Genomic DNA, 18,786 nt, shown 5'->3' with positions numbered 1-18,786 from the left:
CCAAGAGCCAGATCCAAGTGGGCGGGGCTATCTTCAAGTGGGTGGGATTAGCTCCAACTAGGCTTCCGATGGATTAAGGTTAGGGTTAGGGAAGATAGCCCATTGAATCATCCTTTACCGAGCCGTGTTATATTAACATGTCAACATAATCTGTACCATCCATTTCGGTATGGCTAAAGCTAGAAAGATACCACAATAGCAGAATATAACTGCAATACACTGTATGGTCGCTAGATGGCGACAGTCTCAACGATTGGGAATAAATAACTTTAAATGGCAGACTGTATTGACGGCGCTAGGACACAATTGGGCGTCCAAAGCAGAAGGTGCTCTGATTTCTCGATGCCTTGCTGTCACCTAGTACAGTGGTTTTCAAAGTGGGGGCCGCCAGGGGGCGCCCGGGGGGCCTCAACAATTTGGCGTGAAAAATAAATTCTCACTCTCAGACAACCACACACACCAATCACTTCCTAATGTAATGTAAAGGTGTAAGATGTAATTACTAATACAAAATAAAAAAAGGGGGGGGGGTATATTCAGAAGTCTGTATTTTTAATGTGTTTTAAAGACATCTTGCAAAAGGGGGGCCTCAGTCAAATATTAATGCCATTTGGGGAGCCTTGCCCTGGAAAAGTTTGGGAACCCCTTAGCTCCACCCACTTAGTACAATCAAGTGTCATACATCCATGCTAAACATGTTTCCTGCTATATACGTAAATGTTTCCATTATGATAACCATTTCCTTCATAAACATTCTAAACCACACTTACTGAAGTGGAAACACATTAAACTACATTGTAGTTTTTTTTTCATGTCCTTATATGTAGAATGGGGAGGCATTTGGGAGACGCCCGTATTTACTCATAAATATTTTTAAAAGAAAAAAAAACGTTACCACATTAGTAAACGAGTAGTAGAAACAAAGATATATACAAACACATATAGGTCGCAAGCTGGACACTCCCTGTTTCTTAAATAGCGAGGGTGGGTTTAAGAAGAAGGGAAGAGAGAAGGAAAAAGGCACCGCTGGGATTCGAACCCAGGATCTCCTGTTTACTAGACAGGCGCTTTAACCAACTAAGCCACGGCGCCGCGCTCACCATTGGCGCATTATTTCACAAGAGGGCGTTTGTAATAATAATAAGTACCAGCGATTCTTATTGTGTAAGACATGTAAATGGACTCTTTTAAAACATTACGACTATGAGAGAAACCCCCCAGTAGAAGTTTACACAGGATGTGTTCGTGTTGAAAAATACACTATACTACACATTTACACTAATGAAATATACACTACACGTTAATATATACACTAATGTAAATTTTAATCAGGATCCATTAAAAAAAAAATTAATCTGCAAGTTTGCATGTACAGGTACAATCACTTTCATAGGAATAGTATATACTGGTTAAAAGTCAAAGTTGGCTTGAGGTTTGACGTTCAATAATTTAGGGACCGTCTGTAAAGTTACATACCTTAATGGTGTGCACGTTTCTAACTTCAACAGCATTTGAAGGGAATGACTTCCAGTCACACAGCCAAGTGTAAAGTGTTTGTTATGTCCATCCACTGCTTACCCTTTGTTGTAGCAGACCTTTTGCCCTCAAGGGTTGTACACATCAGAATCTCTTCAACAATGTTATTTGTGACAAACAACTCCCAGGCATCTTTAGGGGACACGGTGATGGGCCCTGTAGATGGTCCAGGACGCTCCCTCGAGATGTTGTGACTTTGAGCTTTGCTTTGATTAGGAGGTTCATGACTCCAACATGATCCATTACAGCTTACCCATGTAGACAGGACTTGGGTCTCTCTTTCAGCCTCTGAGGCCTCATCAGTGGATCTATCATCTGTTATTACATCCTGATGTTCCTGATCTCCCGTAGAACCTGGTCTGCATTTTAACATATGGTAAAGTTGTGTTTATATTCTTTTTTTGTGTGTGTGTGGTTATGCCTATACCCAATGGCTATTTTTTTCAAATTTGTTTTAATTTTTGAAAGTAAATAAAATATCCTTGAGTAGGAGAAATATGAGGGTTGTATAACTACGTTAATGGCGTTGAGGATTAATCTCGCCTAGGGCAGCAAATGGGGTAGGACAGGTGTTCTGTCGATTCATGCTACCCATCGAGATGTGCTACTTCTGCGCATGTGCAGACCCACATTATTTTTCTGCGTTACAAATTATAGACTTCAATTACAGCTCTTGAGTGTCTCACAAAAATGCTGATGTGGCCCTGCAGATTTCGAGTTTGTCACCCCTGATGTTCAATCTTTCATGTAACACTATATCTGTGGGGTGGTGGTGGGGCCCATGAATTAGCTGTTGCTTAGGGTCCCAAAATGTTCAGAAATGTCCCTGCCATGGAGGCTTGTGGGACCTCACATTGCAAATAATGGGGTTTGAGCCACTTTAATTCCAAATTAACAAATTGATTAAAAGTTTGACCAGCCCATCTGTGGACGCTAAACACTGGTGCGAATCAATTTAATCAGTGTAGATAGTTAGTGTAGTTCACGAAGAAGGTATGACATAAAAGCAGCAAGTAAGGTTGTACAGTACGGAGCTCTTTCGGGGATCCCGACTCTGCATTTCCTGTACTAATGTCTAACTAATGTATACTCATTGGTATGCAGTAGGTTCATGCTCAATCAATGGAGGCCTGTGGCTCATCAGGGATCCGGATCAGTGTTTCCTCATGGAAGCAGGTAGCTGGAAATGCCTGGCTTCCCCACAGCACCAGCAAACGCGCCTGGGTTTTGGCCAGGCTTCAACTCTGGGAAGTTGGTAGGTTTCCTCACACTGCTTGCTTCAGGTCCTTTCACAACATTTCTATTGGATTAAGATTAGGACTTTGACTTGGCCATTCCTAAACATTAACTTTATTCTTCTGTAACCATTCCTTAGTAGAAGGACTTGTGTGCTTAGGATCGTTGATTTGCTGCATGACCCACTTTCTTTTGCGATTCAGATCACAGACAGATGTCCTGAGATTTTCCTTTAGAGTTAGCTGGTATAATTCAGAATTCATTGTTCCATCAATGATGGCAAATCGTTCTGGCCCAGATGCAGCAAAAGAGTCCCAAACCGTGATACTACTACCACATACTATCACAGATGGGATACAGTTCTTATGCTGGAATGCAGTGTTTTCCTTTCTCCAAACATAACACTTCTCATTGAAACCAAAAAGTTCAATTTTGGTCTCATCCCTCCACAAAACATTATTCCAGAAGCCTTCTGCAGCAGTGTTCTTTTTGGAGAGCAGTGGCTTTCTCCTTGCAACCCTGCCATGCACAGCATTGTTGTTCAGTGTTCTCCTGATGGTGGACTTATGAACATTAGTCAATGTAAGAGAGGCCTTTTAGTTGCTTAAAAGTTACCCTGGGTTTATTTGTGACCTCGGGACTACTACACATCTTGTGATCTTTGTTGGTCAACAAGTCCTGGGGTCTGAACAATTGTCTTGAATTTCCTCCATCGGTACACAAGCTGTCTGACTGTGGATTGGTGGAGTGCATACTCTTTAGAGATGGTTTTGTAATCCTTTCAAGCCTGCTGAGCAACAACTCTTCTTTTTCTAAGGTCCTCAGAAATCTGAATCTTTGTTCATGCCACGATACACTTCCACAAACGTGTGTTGTGGAGATCAGACTTCGATAGATCCCTGTTCTTTAAATAAAACAGGGCGCTCACTCGCACCTGACTGTTATTCCATTGATTGAAAACACCTAACTCTAATTTCACCTTCAAATTAAACTGCTAATCCCAGAGGTTCACATACTTTTGTTACTCACAGATATGTAATTTTGGATCATTTTCCTCAGTAAATAAATGACCATATGTACTAGGTAATATTTTTGTCTTGTTTGTTTAATGGGTTCTCTTTATGTGCTTTTAGGAATTGTGTGATAATCTTTAGGTCATACTCATGCAGAAATATAGAAAATTCTAAAGGGTTCACAAACTTTCAAGCACCACTGTATGTTTATTAAACTTTAGTGACCTTTTTCTTTTTTTAAATTAATAAAAAAAAAAAAAAATAAAAAAAAAAGACCACTGAAAAACTGAACAATAGGAACATTTATTTCAGGAAAGAAATTACAAAGTCTCCAAGTAGCAATAAAGCATCAGATCACAGTAAATACGTCAGTAATCTGAGTAATGCTCAAGTACAGTTTAGATACAGGGCTATGTTTTATTAAACTGGATTTTTTTTTTATTTTATTCAGATTATTTTGCAGAGGGATATATGTGACAAGGATAACTCTAAATTGGATAGACCTGTGCATTTTATACCTTAAGCTGCACAGCAGATACCCTTTCAGGCTGTAGTTTGGTGTCTATATGTACATGACATTGACAGTTGGTTGTGGAAAAAGAAAAACATGTGACCTACAAGACAGAGACATAAGGGAATCAGTATTTGAGGAAGTTCAAACCAGTACCATAAATAATATCAGTACAAAGCCAATGAATCCCAGGGGAAACAGACATGAGGTAGGCATGTACTGATATTAAAATAAATAATAAGTTTATAAAAGTCTATAATGTATAGAACTATACATTAACATTACTATTATAGGATTGCCTTATTCGAGCACAAATGCAAATATGAAGCCTTAGAAAAAGCTGCCTTCTGAATTGGACAAAGCTTAGCTTAAGGGCACAAGTGCTGCCCAAAGATGCCACGTATCTAGACAGCCTCCACCTTTGAGTTATTGAAAATCACAATGTATTGTATAACCAATGACTGACGGAAGCATAATACAGAAGAAAAGATTTGAGTGTTATTACATAAAACTTAACTGACCGGGTAGAACAATCTCATGAACAATCTCATGTGTAGCTGGACAAAACTGTGGAGAATAGCCAATATACCTTAAACAGATAATGGCCGATGGTTCACTGATCTGCCTTTCTTCTGATCCGTGTTCAGGGTTTTAAAGCTAAATTTCATTAAGCCATTTCATCTGGAAACTTTCCATAGGTACAATTTGACTGCTTTTGTGTATTTTGCCAAACAGTAATTAAAGTTAAACATTCATAATTAATAACTGTGCCTCAGTGTCTAAGGCTCTATGTGCTGAGAACCCGTTTGTAGACGGTAGACCAGGGGCGTCCAATCTTATCTGCAAAGGGTCGGTGTGGGTGCAGGTTTTCATTCCAACCAGCAGGAGGCACACCTGATTCCACCTGTTTAATCAGTTGATCTTGGCTTTCAATAGACTCAGGTGTGGCTTCTGATTGTCTGGAATGAAAACCTGCACCCACACCGGCCCTTTTCCGGATAAGATCGGACACCCCTGATGTAGACCATTGGGTCTCTTTAGAGCCCTCAAAGATGCCTTTCCAGTGTATCGGTGCTCTCACACAGTTTTATGATTACACTCAAATAGGTTTTAGATTATGTGAGGCAGCTAGAGTTCACATCTAAACATCTACCAACATGACATAAAAATTCTCCCAGAGGTTCCGTCAGGTTAGCTCCTACACTATATGACCACCACACCTATATACGGGCCTTTCCCAACCTGATGCCACAAAGTTGAAAGTGCACAATTATATATGATGTCGTTGTATGCTGTAGCATTACAGTCTCCCTTTGCTGTAACTAAGAAGCCCAAATATGTTCCAGCACGATAAAAATCCCTGTGCACAAAGCAAAGTCCATGAAGAAATGGCTTGCCAAGTGGAAGAACTTGAGTGGCCTGCACAGAGCCCTGACCTCAACCCCATTGAACACCTTTGGGATAAACTGGAATGCTCATGTGCCCCAAGACTCCTCACCCGACATCAGTGCCCGACCCTTACAAATGCTCTTGTGGATGGATGGATGGATGGATGGATGGATAAATAGATAGATAGACAGGTGTCCACAACCTTTTGGCCAATATAGCATATCGGCCAGTGAGCTAATGTTAACGTTTATGAATATTACCACGAGAAACTCTCAAAAGTCCGATCTGCTTGACACATTCCCATCTACGGCATCTCACTATTCGCACGTTCAAATCCCGACAATGCCTCGGCCGTCTGCGGCCAGGCGCCAAGCAAACGAAACTGACCGATCATGGACATCTGTCAAATCATGTTTGAAGAAGAGGGCAGATAGTGCTTTCATCCGAGTGCGCTACAATGCCTCGGGCAGCGATTCGAAAACGATAATATTAGGTGTTAAAATAGCAATATGCCTTTACTGTACAAGTCATAGCGCTCAATTTGTCCAGCAACACATTCTATCCTGAGAAATTCACCCAATCTGACCTCGGTGTGATTATTAATCAAATGTATAAAACAATACTGTATAAACAGAAGTGGCCTTTAAACACATGTTTCTTTACAGATCAGACTGAAGACCTATGTTTTGGCATGACCCCTCTGATGAAAAAAAGAATAATAATAAATAAATAAAAATGCATATGTCCTTTAGCCCTTTGCTCATGAAACAATACAGGAAATGTGACAAAACTGAAAACAGCAGCTGGTTTATCTTAGTGGGATCAAGACAAGTCTACAGCAAGTTTATAATAAATTAAACAGGGTTATAGTGTTAATATATATTTGGCAGAGGTTTGCAGGAGATGGACATGTATAGATCACCTTTACTCTCCTCTCACCCCCCTTCCCCTTTCATCAGTAGTGGAGGACCAGTGTTATTGCCTAGCAGTCAAAGTAAAAAACACCCTTCAGAGTGCAAAATTTAATCACAGATTAGTGTCACTATCTTTATAATCATCATAATTCAAAACCTTCTACAGCTCATAGTGTGTGGCAGCAACACAAATGACTCTTAAAACAAAAACCAACAGGATTTTTTTTTTTTTTTTTTTTTTTTTTTTTTTGGTTAGACATTTAAAATGTCTATTTTTGTCCAGTTGTTCATAAGTGCAGCAAATTGCATCAGAGTTGGAAGTGGTGGAAGAAGCACACGTGTGTATCTGTACGTGTGTGGGAGTGTGTGTACACATACAAAACTTCCTCAAACACCATTAAGCAGAACACGAGGGGAATGGGACGATTTCACGATTAACGACGTGGTGGAAATGCAGTATGCTGTTATTGTACAGGACATTACGATTACAGAACAGACGGACGTATTATCGTATTATGCACAAAAAAAGTCCACAGAAACGTTTGCTATTCAAGTCCTCTTTAAATGAGAAAGCTAATTCTGGGGGGGGAAGAAAAAAAAAAAAAAAAAAGCTTAAACAGCTTAACCAGCAGTATTAACCAATCCCTCCCTCCTTCCCACCCCGATACCCACCCCCTGCCCCTGCCTAAAAAGTATGTTGCTTTTTGTTCTTAAATAATCACTGGCCTACTGTTTAAAAGTGTAATCAGTATATGAAGACTACTTTCACATTTGTAAACGTTTTTTTTTTTTGTTTGTTTTTTCTCCTTTCTCACCCCTCATCCTTCTCAGAGACCCTCAGCTACAGCGCTTCATGTGTTCCAGGACATACTCAGGGAAGTGCAGGCTGCACACCTGCAAGCCATCCAGTTTGCAAGGCATTCTGGGATACTCATCCTCCTTCCACTTGTTCTCCTCGGGGTCAAAGGTGAGTATAGAGTCGCTGTAATGGCCGTTGTAGCACAATCCACCCAGCACCATGATCTGTTTGTCTAGTACGGCCACGCCATGCCCACTTCGCCCAATGGGCATGGAGGCAAGGATGGTCCATTCGTCCGTTTCCGGATTGTACACTTCCGTTGAAGGGCAGCCTTGGGATTCGAAAGACGCCCTCAGGATTACACAAACCCCTCCGAACACGTAAAGTTTCCCGTTGTGGGAGATCATCTTGTGGAAACAGCGTGCATAGTTCATCTTAGATTTGTTCTCCCAGCAGTTAGTAAGAATGGGATTGCGGCGTGTGCGGTGTTCCGATGCTCCCTCGCGCTCGGGATCAAACACACACACCTGTTTGGAGGTGGAGGATGATGTGATGCCACCCGTGATGTACAGTTTTCCATTCAACACCGTGCCCTCGTGGCCGTATTTGTTAACTGGATACGGATCCACGAACTCCCACTTATCCTCTGCAATGTCATAGCGCTCTGTCGAGTAAAACGTCTCGTCCCGTGTCCGTCCTGCCACGGCGTAGATGAACTTTCCGATCACACCGACAGCAAATTCTGACCTAGGGACCGACATGTCTGCCATCCTGAGCCAGGAATTCTGCCTTGGATCGTAGCGGTAAACCTTGGATGATGCGTGAAACTCTCCATCCGGCCCTAGCTCCTCGCCTCCTAACAGGAAAGCAAAATTGTTGACGATGGCCAAACAATCAGGCCGAAGAGGAACTTGTGGACCTTCCAACTCCCACCAAACCTTTGGCCGATGCAGCAGGAGGATCTTGCTGTTCACCATGCTGTGACCGATCATCCCTCGGAACACGGCCGTCTGAGGCCGAACAGATCGGATCCGGTTGGACTTCGTTTCGGCTAGCGGCTGCTCGTTCACCGAATGAAAGTAGTTGAGTGCCTGGTCCACTTCCTGCCTCAGCTGACGGGAGTAACGATAGAACTCGGAGGTCTTCACCTAAGGAATAAAAGCAAGTCATGTCAACGCTGTTATGATGTCAACTCAAATCCATTAACAAAGTCTTTTAAAATATCAGTGACGGGTCAAACCCTGGATACCCAACTCTACACATTTGTCTTCTCAGTCCACAGAGTGTGTGCACTGTCGTCTTCAAAAGAGTGTCCCTTTCATGTAGGTCTAGCTAGTGAGGAATTAATCCTCCTATACTTTTTTGATAGGCATGGGCAAACTATGCAGCATAAATGTACGTTCCTTGGGTTTTAAGGTGCATAAAACCGAATCTCTGAAGATTAAACACACCAGGCAACAAAAGAAAATGGTATTTCTACAGAACCTTGTAAATTTTCTCAGGACTGAATTGTGTAATGTAACTTGTAGAAAACCATAAAAACCGATAACGTTACAATTGTTAACCCTCCTACTATGTTGGGGGAAATAGAGTTACACCCATCATCATGTTATGCGTCAAAATGACTTCCAGAGTTTAAATACACACACAAAAACCAACAAAACCCCAGCAAAGAACAGCTTGAAACAGTAAACCTTTATTATGGCTTATCCTGAGATAAGCCATAAGAAGAAATATTCGGATATAAGTTCATGACAATAAATGAGGAAAAGTCAAAACATTCAAGGAGAAAATGTGGAAATTGGTCAAATTGACCCATAACATAATAGGAGTGTTACACCAGGACCAATCTTTTGTTTTCAATACAATATAACGCTGATATTTGAACTTGTGAGTGCTGTGTGATACACACCATTACTCCAATATGTAAGGCCTTGTGTGAAACATCACTGGCATGATGGTGGCAGGTATGCATTTATTATTACATTTATAGCATAAAATATATCCGTGGTTCAAACAGAAAAACATGTCAAATCCAAGCTGATATCAATCTAGCATTTCGGACTAATATCATTCCACAGCATTGGAATCCTTCACGATCATCATAGGAATTGTGCATACTGATCTACGCTTTAAAGAAATCAATACCGAATGAATACCTTTTCGAACACTTGTGTCGGTGTCATGAGGCCGAAGCGCAGGTTCTGCACTACGGCGTCCGTGTGTCTCCAGCGGCGTCGGTCATGTCTGAGCCAGGCCTGCACAGCCTCGTACAGCTCGATCTCCGGGAACCGACTCAGCCGTTCACTGCCCAGGCACACCACCAGCTTCTCCAGGCTCAGGTAGGACAAAAAGTCCGGCCTCGACATCAGAGGCACAAAGTTCTCCAGCAGGAAGGCGTCCAGCCGTTCCTGCACCCCCTCCACAGCTACACTGAAGTCATCCAACAGCCTCATGACCTCGGCACAGTTCTCCAGGCAGATTTTGGCCAACAGGAAAGAACAGCAGAACTCCACAGCCTCAGTGAGCTGCACGTACATGGCCGCCTGCAGAATCTCCTGCACTGTGGGCATGCTGAGTTCCAACGAGCCATAATACATGAAGCGAAGGACGTGGCCGAAGCCAGCTGCTGTCAGCCCTTTCATGTGGATCTTGTCCTGGTCTCGCTCGCGCATATCTGCCGTGAACATCACCCGGAAGTAGTCGCTCTGTGTGGCCAACAGGGCCTTGTGGGCCTGGAAGTGATGCTCTTCTATCAGGAGCGTCACATCCAGCAGGAGACGTTCCTCGTACAAGGCTCGGAAGCCTGAGGACACGCTCCCATCATGCACCTGTGACAGGTACACCTCAACGTCCCCAGCCATTAAGCACCTGAAAGGGAAGAGGGAAAGAAAAAAAAAAAACAACATTTTTTTAGAGCACAAATTACTAGCGTCGTGAATGTCTTCATAAAGAACTTCCTTTTCACTGATGGACAGGGTAAAGGGGGGTGATACAAGCAATAAGTGGGTTACAGTCAGTAGTATGCACCTACAGAATATTCTATAGGGCCATTGCACCTGATAAAACGGCACATTATGAAAGTTCATTTCAGGTAACGGTTGGTTTTAATGTCCTATATTTGAATGCATTATATAATAATAAGCCGATGGCATCACAGAAATGAAAACCTACATCACAGCCGCAGCTAAAGGACAAAAAAATGACACATCTTCCAGTCATATACAGTATCTTCATAGATTAATAAAAACATTATTCTTCTTATGAAGAAAATAAATAAATAAATAAATAAATAAATAAATAAAATCACCCTAATTTTTTTTTTTTTAATATGAGTTGATGCGATATTGAGCTTACGCAAACACAAAAAACCTGACAGATGCTAAAGAAGCTTCTGGAAGGACTTCAAGAACATTCACACCTCAGCAGTTTGGGTTGTGATGTGAGAGCCAACTTTGCTGCTCCACACTTTCTCTTTCCATACACACACACATACACACACACACACACACACACACACACACACACACACACACGTACAAACACACGTACAAACACACATGCATACACATACACACACTGCACACTCACCTCTGATTGGCCACGGGCATGTCACTGGGGGGTGTCCGAGCCAATCAGAGGACAGTGGCCCTTTGTGTCCGTAGGAAAAAACCTCTTTTCTGAGGGATTCACCTAAATGACAAGTCAACAAATATTCATCTATATGACAACATGCCCCAGTCATTAAGTTCATGTGAAACATTCACAATCAATTTGCCAAAATATTGTTTGTCCCTTTTTATATACAGGCATTCAGAGACACAAAACGCGATGAGATTTCTGGGAAAAGTATCACTACCCAGAACTTAGAATGTATAATTAGACCATTCAGATGCCCATTTGATCAACAACTACGAACGTGTCCCAAATGCTTGTATTTAAGAGCAAATTTCTTATTAGAATCCATCAAGAAACCAAAAAAAAACAACAAAAACAACAAAAAAAAAACACATGAAGACTTCCTGGAAATGAGAATAGATAAACTGCACTAAAGGTGATTCAGTAGCTAATTAGCTCTAGCACCATAATATCAGCAAAGGATGATGGTCTTACAGTCTTATTTGGTCCGTATCATTTTTCTCCATTCCTTATGTAATTATCTAAAGAAATTAATAAATAAAATAAAACAAAATAAATAAATAAATAGTAGACGAGTAGTAAAAAAAAAAAAACATTAAAAATAAAATAAAGTAGCTCTGTCATTGTGCTCGTACCTTTTGGAGGCGTCCTGGCCGGTCGGCGGCTTCGCTGTCAGTGTGCCGAGAGGACGCTCACATTTCCTTTGCTTGTGTTTCCCCTGTTCTAATGTGTGAAAAACAGGGATTTTACTGCACTAACACCACAAACACTCCTACACATTTTACACAGACTTAAGGAAAAGAAAAAAACAAACAAACATTGAAACACTCTAGTAGTAGTCTGAATGTAATTTGAAAGAAAAGAAAAGAGAAAAAAAAACACGGCGCATTAACGGGTTATCGGTACACTCGAGATTAGACGATACCGGAATCAGGTACACCTTAAAATGCTTGCGATCTGAATATTGTTCCACACCTTTCCATTTTGAACCAACATAAAGACAGCCACGCACAATTTGTTTTTTTTTTTTACGTAGATATGGAATACGGCCCGTGTCCTCCTTCGACAATTCCGTTCACCAGCTGAGCGCTCCACGAAAGAACGTCCGGCAACACGGACAGAAAATCTTGCTCCGATTACAGTACTGTCGAATTGTTCGATCTGACTGGTCAGAAGGTGTTGATGAACTTTCTATAACGGCAGGTCCGACAGGAGTGCCGACTGTAATTCGATTGATAACGGAGAGCTTTACGTTAATGCAGTAAATCATTTTAAACGCGTTATCGTTTCCATATTAATAGCTAATTCACAGGAACTTGCACGGCGGACGAGCTACATGATCTAAGCCTAATAATCATCACGTTAAAACGTGTTGTTAGAAAGAAAAAATGTACTGTCCTTGATGTGGGGAAGCGTTCTGTAAGGAGACAATTATTTCAACATTATTAAAGGAAGGAGACCGGCATGACAATCTGTATCAATCCATTTTCAGGACCGCTTATCTTACACGGGGTCACAGGGGAGTCTGGAGCCTATCCCAGGGAACTCGAGGCAAAAGGTGTGTGTTGGCGGACATTGGACAGGGGGCCAACTCATCGCAGGGTATAAATCACGCATACGTTCACATACTAAAGACAATTTGGACAGGCCAATCAGCCTACAATGGATGCATTTCTTTGAACTGGGGAGGAAACCGGAGTACCCGCAAAGCACGGAGAGAACGTGCATGCTCCGTGCCCCCAACGGTCTGCATTTTTTATTTATTTATTTTTTTGTATTATTAACTCAGAAAAAAGAAAGGCCAGTGAAGGCACTACTGTTTATCGCTGCGATAAAGTAAGTGATAACTAACTTATTATAAGTAACACAAGAACCTCTTGTGGATGTTCAACAACATTAAATGTGACTGGAAATGGATAAAAAAAAAACACACACACACAAAAAAAAACACAAGATGCTATTCTTTAACAAATAAATAATAATAATTAAAAAAAAACAACTGTTGGCAAACTGTTGTAGTATAAGCGGAATAGAACACTTCAAGACATGCAGTTATAAACAATACTGCTTCCTATCAGACCACAAGGTTACTATTGCAATGTTGTGTTTTATTCCTTACATAACAAAAGTAGCAATTTGTTAACACAGTATCTTAATACTATAAATCGGGATTAACTATCATGGCAATCACAGTTTGAAACAAGCGACAGCAGATTCACATCAAATAACATCATTTCTGTTCGTGAAAGGGGGGGAAAGTGTCAACCATGATGTGAAGTATACTCTGTTCTCTCTCTCTCTCTCTCTCTCAGTCTTTCCTTATGTAAAACCACTCTGCCATGTGGAAGACAATCATAAAAAACTACTACTGGTTGTAAAGTATGTCAAAAAGTGTGATGAAGTGTGGCAAGAGCACGACAACTAAAAAGAGCCAAGCGGTCAGGGTGTTAATGTGACAGGAGTGAGTGACTGTCGTGTTTAATAAGCAGGTGAAGGATTTACAGATGCACACTCCATTACTCTTTAAACACAACACCAGAGCAACACAACATCTACCCAGGTGATTTAAAGAAAACCACAAGCACTGAGCCAATCACTGATTAATGAATGATTAATGAGACACACAGACACACAGAGAGAGAGAGAGAGAGAGAGAGACAGAGACAGAGACAGAGAGAGAGACTGTTACACTGTAACCCAGCAGGTAAAATGGCATTAGCAGTGTTATCAATCAGTGTTACAGTTACAGAGTCAAACCGCTTCAGTTACTACGACATGCTTCCCAATGACGTCATTTTACCCCCCCACAGCTACAGAGAGCACGAGCGGCGGCGGTAGTAGTATTATTAATTCTTCTTCTTCTTCATACGTTAGAGGTTTAAATACCTCGGCGATGCGACTCCACACAACCCCGCTTCGACCACGGAGCCCGGGATCCTTCTGACATGGAGGGCCGGTGATTAACTTGTTTTAGAGCTCAGAAAGACTGGACGTAAAAAGAAATCATGACCGGTGGTGACATCTCGTCCGTACGCGACCCTGCGTGCCAACAAACCAACGTTACTTTGACGGAATTACAACATTATGCTTGCCTACAGCCTTTCCAGCCATTCTAGAGGCCATATTATTGTCTGCACTGACGTCATTTCCTGCAGAAGATCCGGGCGACCGGATGTGGAGGTGTTGGAGTGCAGAATAGAACGCCTCTCAGGGCGAGATGTAAAAATCGTAGGAAGCGCCGAGGGGGGCGAGGGGGCGTGTGTGTGTGTGTGTGTGTGTGTGTGTGTGTGTGTGTGTGTGTGTGTGTGTTGGGGGGGGGGTGTTATTTATTTATTATGATTATTAATTGCGCAGTGCGAATAACCGACATGTGATTGGCTGAGGGAAAGACGGTGTTGCGGGGGCAACCGCTCAGGTTTAGATTGACTGAAAATAAAGCTATGTAAATTATGTCACCTATAAATGATTTCTGATTGGTCAGAAAGTGCAGATTAATTTCCATACTAACAGTTCCAGCTGCAAGACAGTCACGTGCTGTGTCTCAACTCGCCTACTTTGTGAAGAAACAAACAAACAGAAACACAAACATTTGAGTGTGTAGTAAAAGAGCACTGGGACATATTAACACCACTGATCTAGATATAGAAGATATAGTTTTATCACGTAATGGAGGAGAACGTTGTTGCTTACTTACACATACCGTCACTGTAAACAAACTCCTCGTTGCATTTCAGCTTTTCCTTTATTCATTATTCCTTATATAATTTCTGCTAGGCTAATACATTAATTTTACTGCTCCCTTGATTTATTTTTCCACATTTCATTTACGGGGGGGTTGGTTCCTCCGGGTACTCCAGTTTCCTCCCCTGGTCCAAAGACATGCATGGTAGGGTGATTGGCGTGTCCAAAGTGTCCGTGAATGTGTATGAATGTGTATGTGATTGTGCGCTCGTGCCTCGTGCCCGATGCTCCCTGGGATAGTCTCCAGGTTCCTCGTGACCCAGTAAGGATAAGCGGTATAGAAGATGGATGGATGGATGGAATTCGGTGAAGCAAACTCTCGCGTAAGGACTTGTGGGAAACATTAGCTGAAAAAGTGTCCACGGATCCACAATCTACCAGAAATAGTCAACCATCCTGATACCTTTGTGATATTCATTCCAACACACTACGATTTGGGACACACTCATTCTAATCTCGGATATTGTTTAGGATGGATAGTAGACGAATTGGGATGCGGCAACAGATTTATTTACATATTTACTGCACTCATACTAATACATCATTGATTCCATAGAAAAAACTGATTTACAGGCAGAGACAGGGAGGTGCATGTTCACGCCCTACCGTTAGCTTTTATTATTATTATTATTATTATTATTATTATTGATGTTGTTGTTGTTATCACCAAATAAAGGCCGTAAGGACATCCTGCACGAACACTTGCATAGGGTGAAGTCTTCATATGAATATATGTATGCAATTATGTTTATATATATACACACACATATAGCTGCACGTATCGTGATCGTGTCCACTAGGGGGCAGTGTCGCACAAACCCATAGCGTTAAAACATTTTAATTTTATTGGTCACACACACAACAATACACAGTGAAATAAACAGTGGAAAAACTACATTCCCATCCCGGGAGTTGAACCCGGGCCACCTGGGTGAAAACCAGGAACCCTGACCGATAGACCATATAGGAGATGTAACATTAATTCTGTGAAAGAGAAAGAGTCCATGGAAAGCCAAATTTGGTGCACTATTTTTGTCTAAAAATGACACCTCATATACTGCCACACAGCTAATTATGTTTTAATTGATCATTTTCAAAGTCCCCTGGTCATTGACTGTCTGTTCGATCGATCACATTTTTGGAGAACTCAGCCTAGCTTCAGCGGCTGACCTCGGTGCACACTCCTGCCCTGCTGAAAAAAACAAAACAATAGAAACCATCACAGAAATTCTAATGTTTTCCACTACAAATACCATTGCAAACCTCATCAACTAACCATTGAAACCATTATCATCACCATTATTGGTTGTAATGGTATCCACTAGACATAACATTCCACCAATATAAGGCAGCAAATTACACAAGGACCATTACAGTTTCCATTAAAACCAGTACAAGTCCCATTATAAACGTTAAAACTATTACAAATTCTCTGAGGGTTTCTATTGTTTTGTTGGGGGTTTTTTTTCAACAAGGTGGGCTTTACCTCTTGCCTCACCTTCATTGGAAACAAAAGCTTGTGGGCCAGTACTCAGCAGTAGCTACCAGTACTGTTGCTTGTTTGAAGCTGTTATAAGGTATAAAGTTATATAGTGCACAAAAACATTTATTTAAAAATGCACATACAATTTTTACATAGTGTGTACACTGCTCCCAGCTGTCTATTCTACACATACTGGCATGGGTTTTATTTGCTTACAGTTTTGTACACCATACTGATCACCACCATGATGAAACAAACCGCATAATATACAACTGTGAAAGTTTGCTCTCTCTGTATTTTAACTCTATATGCAAACCACACCACAAAAGAGAAAAACTCTGCAGGTTTCAGTGTAGAAATAATAAATGAAAGGCAACATGGGCATAACTTTGCTTGGAAAAGCAACTCTTGTATCGAGGCACTTCAGTTTATCCAGTGTTTAAGTTCTACCAATCTAGGAATTATGGATGTTTTAGGGATTTAAAAAAAAAAACTGAGTTAGCCTACTATATGGTTGACATCACCTACATTATGTTTTTAATCAGCGGACTGTTAAGACAAAAAACAAAGTAAAGTGTGCAATGCTGCAGGATTGAATCAGCCATGAATTTGATCACACTTTTGTTACAACCCGCTAGCTTTGGGATGGGAGTTTTTTTTGTGTGTGTGTGCTGTGCCATGTTTTGTGTGCAGGTCCGGACACGCGCCCAGAGATTCCAGCCTGACCTAGCCTGCCTTGCTCCTGCCTCCCAGGATGACATCACTGAGTGGCGGCCATATCTGGAGAGGAAGAAGATATGTTCTATATTCCACATTCTGTTAGACTGCAAAAGGTATGAGGAGGAAAGAACTGAGCTAGAGATGCAGATTGGAAAACAAAACATGACACTAGAGAACTTGCTGGGGAAAACATCTGGGAAAATGCACCGCCCCCTAATAAACTATTTAAAAAATACTGGTGAGAGACTTTAGTAATCTAGTAGGAATATCTACTATATAGCTATTTATCTCTTTATTTTCTTTTATTTATGTGTTATTGTTTTGGTATTATTATTATTATTATTATTATTATTATTTTATTTTTTATTTCTTCTTCTTCTTCGTATTATTATTATTATTATTATTATTATTATTATTATTATTATTAATATTATTATTGTTGTTGTTTGTTTGTTTGTTTGTTCGTTTGTTTTCTTTCTATTCCTGGCAATCTACTGCCAACATTCCAGTCCAGTAGGGGGCGGTAATGCACCTCTAGTGGTTTGCCAACCGCCATTAAAACAAAAAGAAGTAGAAGAACAATATTCTATATTCACAATTCTGTATTCACAACTCTATATTCTGACTGCTGTTCTGGGTTTTGACTGTGGTTTTGGATGTTCCTGTATCTGGTTGTGTATACATGTTTGCTTGGTTCACTAGCATGTAGGGTGTGGCTGCCATTTCTTTTGGGAGAGGGTCCTTTTGTATCTGTTTTTGGCTTAGGGAGTTTAGGGAAGTATTTGTATTTTCTTTGTTGTTTTCTTTTTAGGTAAGCTATCTACCTAACAATAGAATCCTTTTGTTTATTATTTTGGCTTTGGCCCACCCTGAAGTTATGCCTGGTTTGGTTCTTTGTGGAGTGGTATGTATATAATTCTGTGTTTTACAATATACCCCAATTTTGTTTTGAACAACCTTGTTGTGTGTTATTCTTGGCTCCCTCATTTTTAAAGGTCAAATTCCACTGAATCCCGAGCTGGTTAATCTGTGCGACCTAACCTAGACTGGGCCGTAACACTTTATATTAGCGTATGCCACAATATCATGGTTTTTGTTTGTAAATAAGTAGGGTTGGGAGGGTCACTTTAAAAATGTATTCGGTTAGTTTCAAATTACTTCATGAAAAATGTCATCGGTATTACAATGTGAAAGTAATGCAATCTAATTGTTTCGGCAAGCCTTTTATAATCGATCAAAAGATGTCTGAGAAGGCTGGAATTACAGAGAGTGGTTAAAGCAGTGCAAATATGCGCACACATGATGCAGTATTAGACCATAAGCACATCATAATGAAATTAAAGCGGAATCCCAGACATTTTCTCACATTTTGAAATCCCGCCCTGGAGCTTTTTTAAGGTCCGAAAAACAGGACATGTCTGGGGGGAAAAAAGAGGATGTATGGTCACCCTAATGAAAACATTTCGGAGAACAATTTGTGTTCATTTCTACCAAAATAACTTTGTGCAACATTTATTTGCTCAGCACCAATAGGTTGCTCACGTGATCCATGACTGGCAAGAGAAAACCAGAACTATAATCAAGCATATATTGTGTTATGTCAAAAGATTAATTTATTTGGTTTTGAATGTAATACATTGTCATCCTGATATTATTCCCTTTTATTATTATTATTATTATTATTATTATTATTATTATTATTTATGTACCTGTAATCTGATTACTTTGATCTTTGACTTAACTGTAACGGATTATAGTTACCAGTTTTTTGTATCCTGATTATGTAACACCCTTACATTCATTCC

The 18,786-nt window shown here is 40.7% G+C and overlaps 1 protein-coding gene and 1 non-coding gene across 4 annotated transcripts; both read right to left on the bottom strand.

Moving 5' to 3' along the window:
- Positions 1–1,018: 1,018 nt before the first annotated feature.
- On the bottom strand, positions 1,019–1,092 carry trnat-agu (transfer RNA threonine (anticodon AGU)). Its single transcript has one exon. It is a non-coding gene; the product is annotated as a tRNA-Thr (tRNA).
- Positions 1,093–4,069: 2,977 nt separating this feature from the next.
- klhl15 (kelch-like family member 15) lies at positions 4,070–14,212 on the bottom strand. 3 transcript variants are annotated; one of them, XM_017453836.3, is made up of 5 exons: positions 13,924–13,974; positions 11,673–11,760; positions 10,990–11,091; positions 9,558–10,269; positions 4,070–8,546 (listed from the first exon to the last, which is right to left on the bottom strand). In XM_017453836.3, the coding sequence occupies exons 3-5, from the start codon at positions 11,007–11,009 to the stop codon at positions 7,437–7,439; spliced, it is 1,842 nt and encodes a 613-aa protein (XP_017309325.1). In that variant the 5' UTR covers positions 11,010–11,091; positions 11,673–11,760; positions 13,924–13,974; the 3' UTR covers positions 4,070–7,436. The 3 variants fall into 3 exon arrangements, with proteins under 3 accessions (XP_017309325.1, XP_017309327.1, XP_017309324.1); XM_017453838.3 differs by lacking the exon at positions 13,924–13,974 and adding an exon at positions 11,512–11,558; XM_017453835.3 differs by lacking the exon at positions 10,990–11,091 and having other exon boundaries at positions 13,924–14,212.
- Between the last annotated feature and the right edge of the window lie 4,574 nt (positions 14,213–18,786).

The sequence above is a fragment of the Ictalurus punctatus genome, chromosome 23 (assembly GCF_001660625.3).
Source record: "Ictalurus punctatus breed USDA103 chromosome 23, Coco_2.0, whole genome shotgun sequence".
In the NCBI taxonomy this organism is placed as follows: Eukaryota; Metazoa; Chordata; class Actinopteri; order Siluriformes; family Ictaluridae; genus Ictalurus; species Ictalurus punctatus.
Note: the sequence above shows the minus strand (reverse complement) of the source record. Positions and strands in the feature narration are given on the sequence as shown.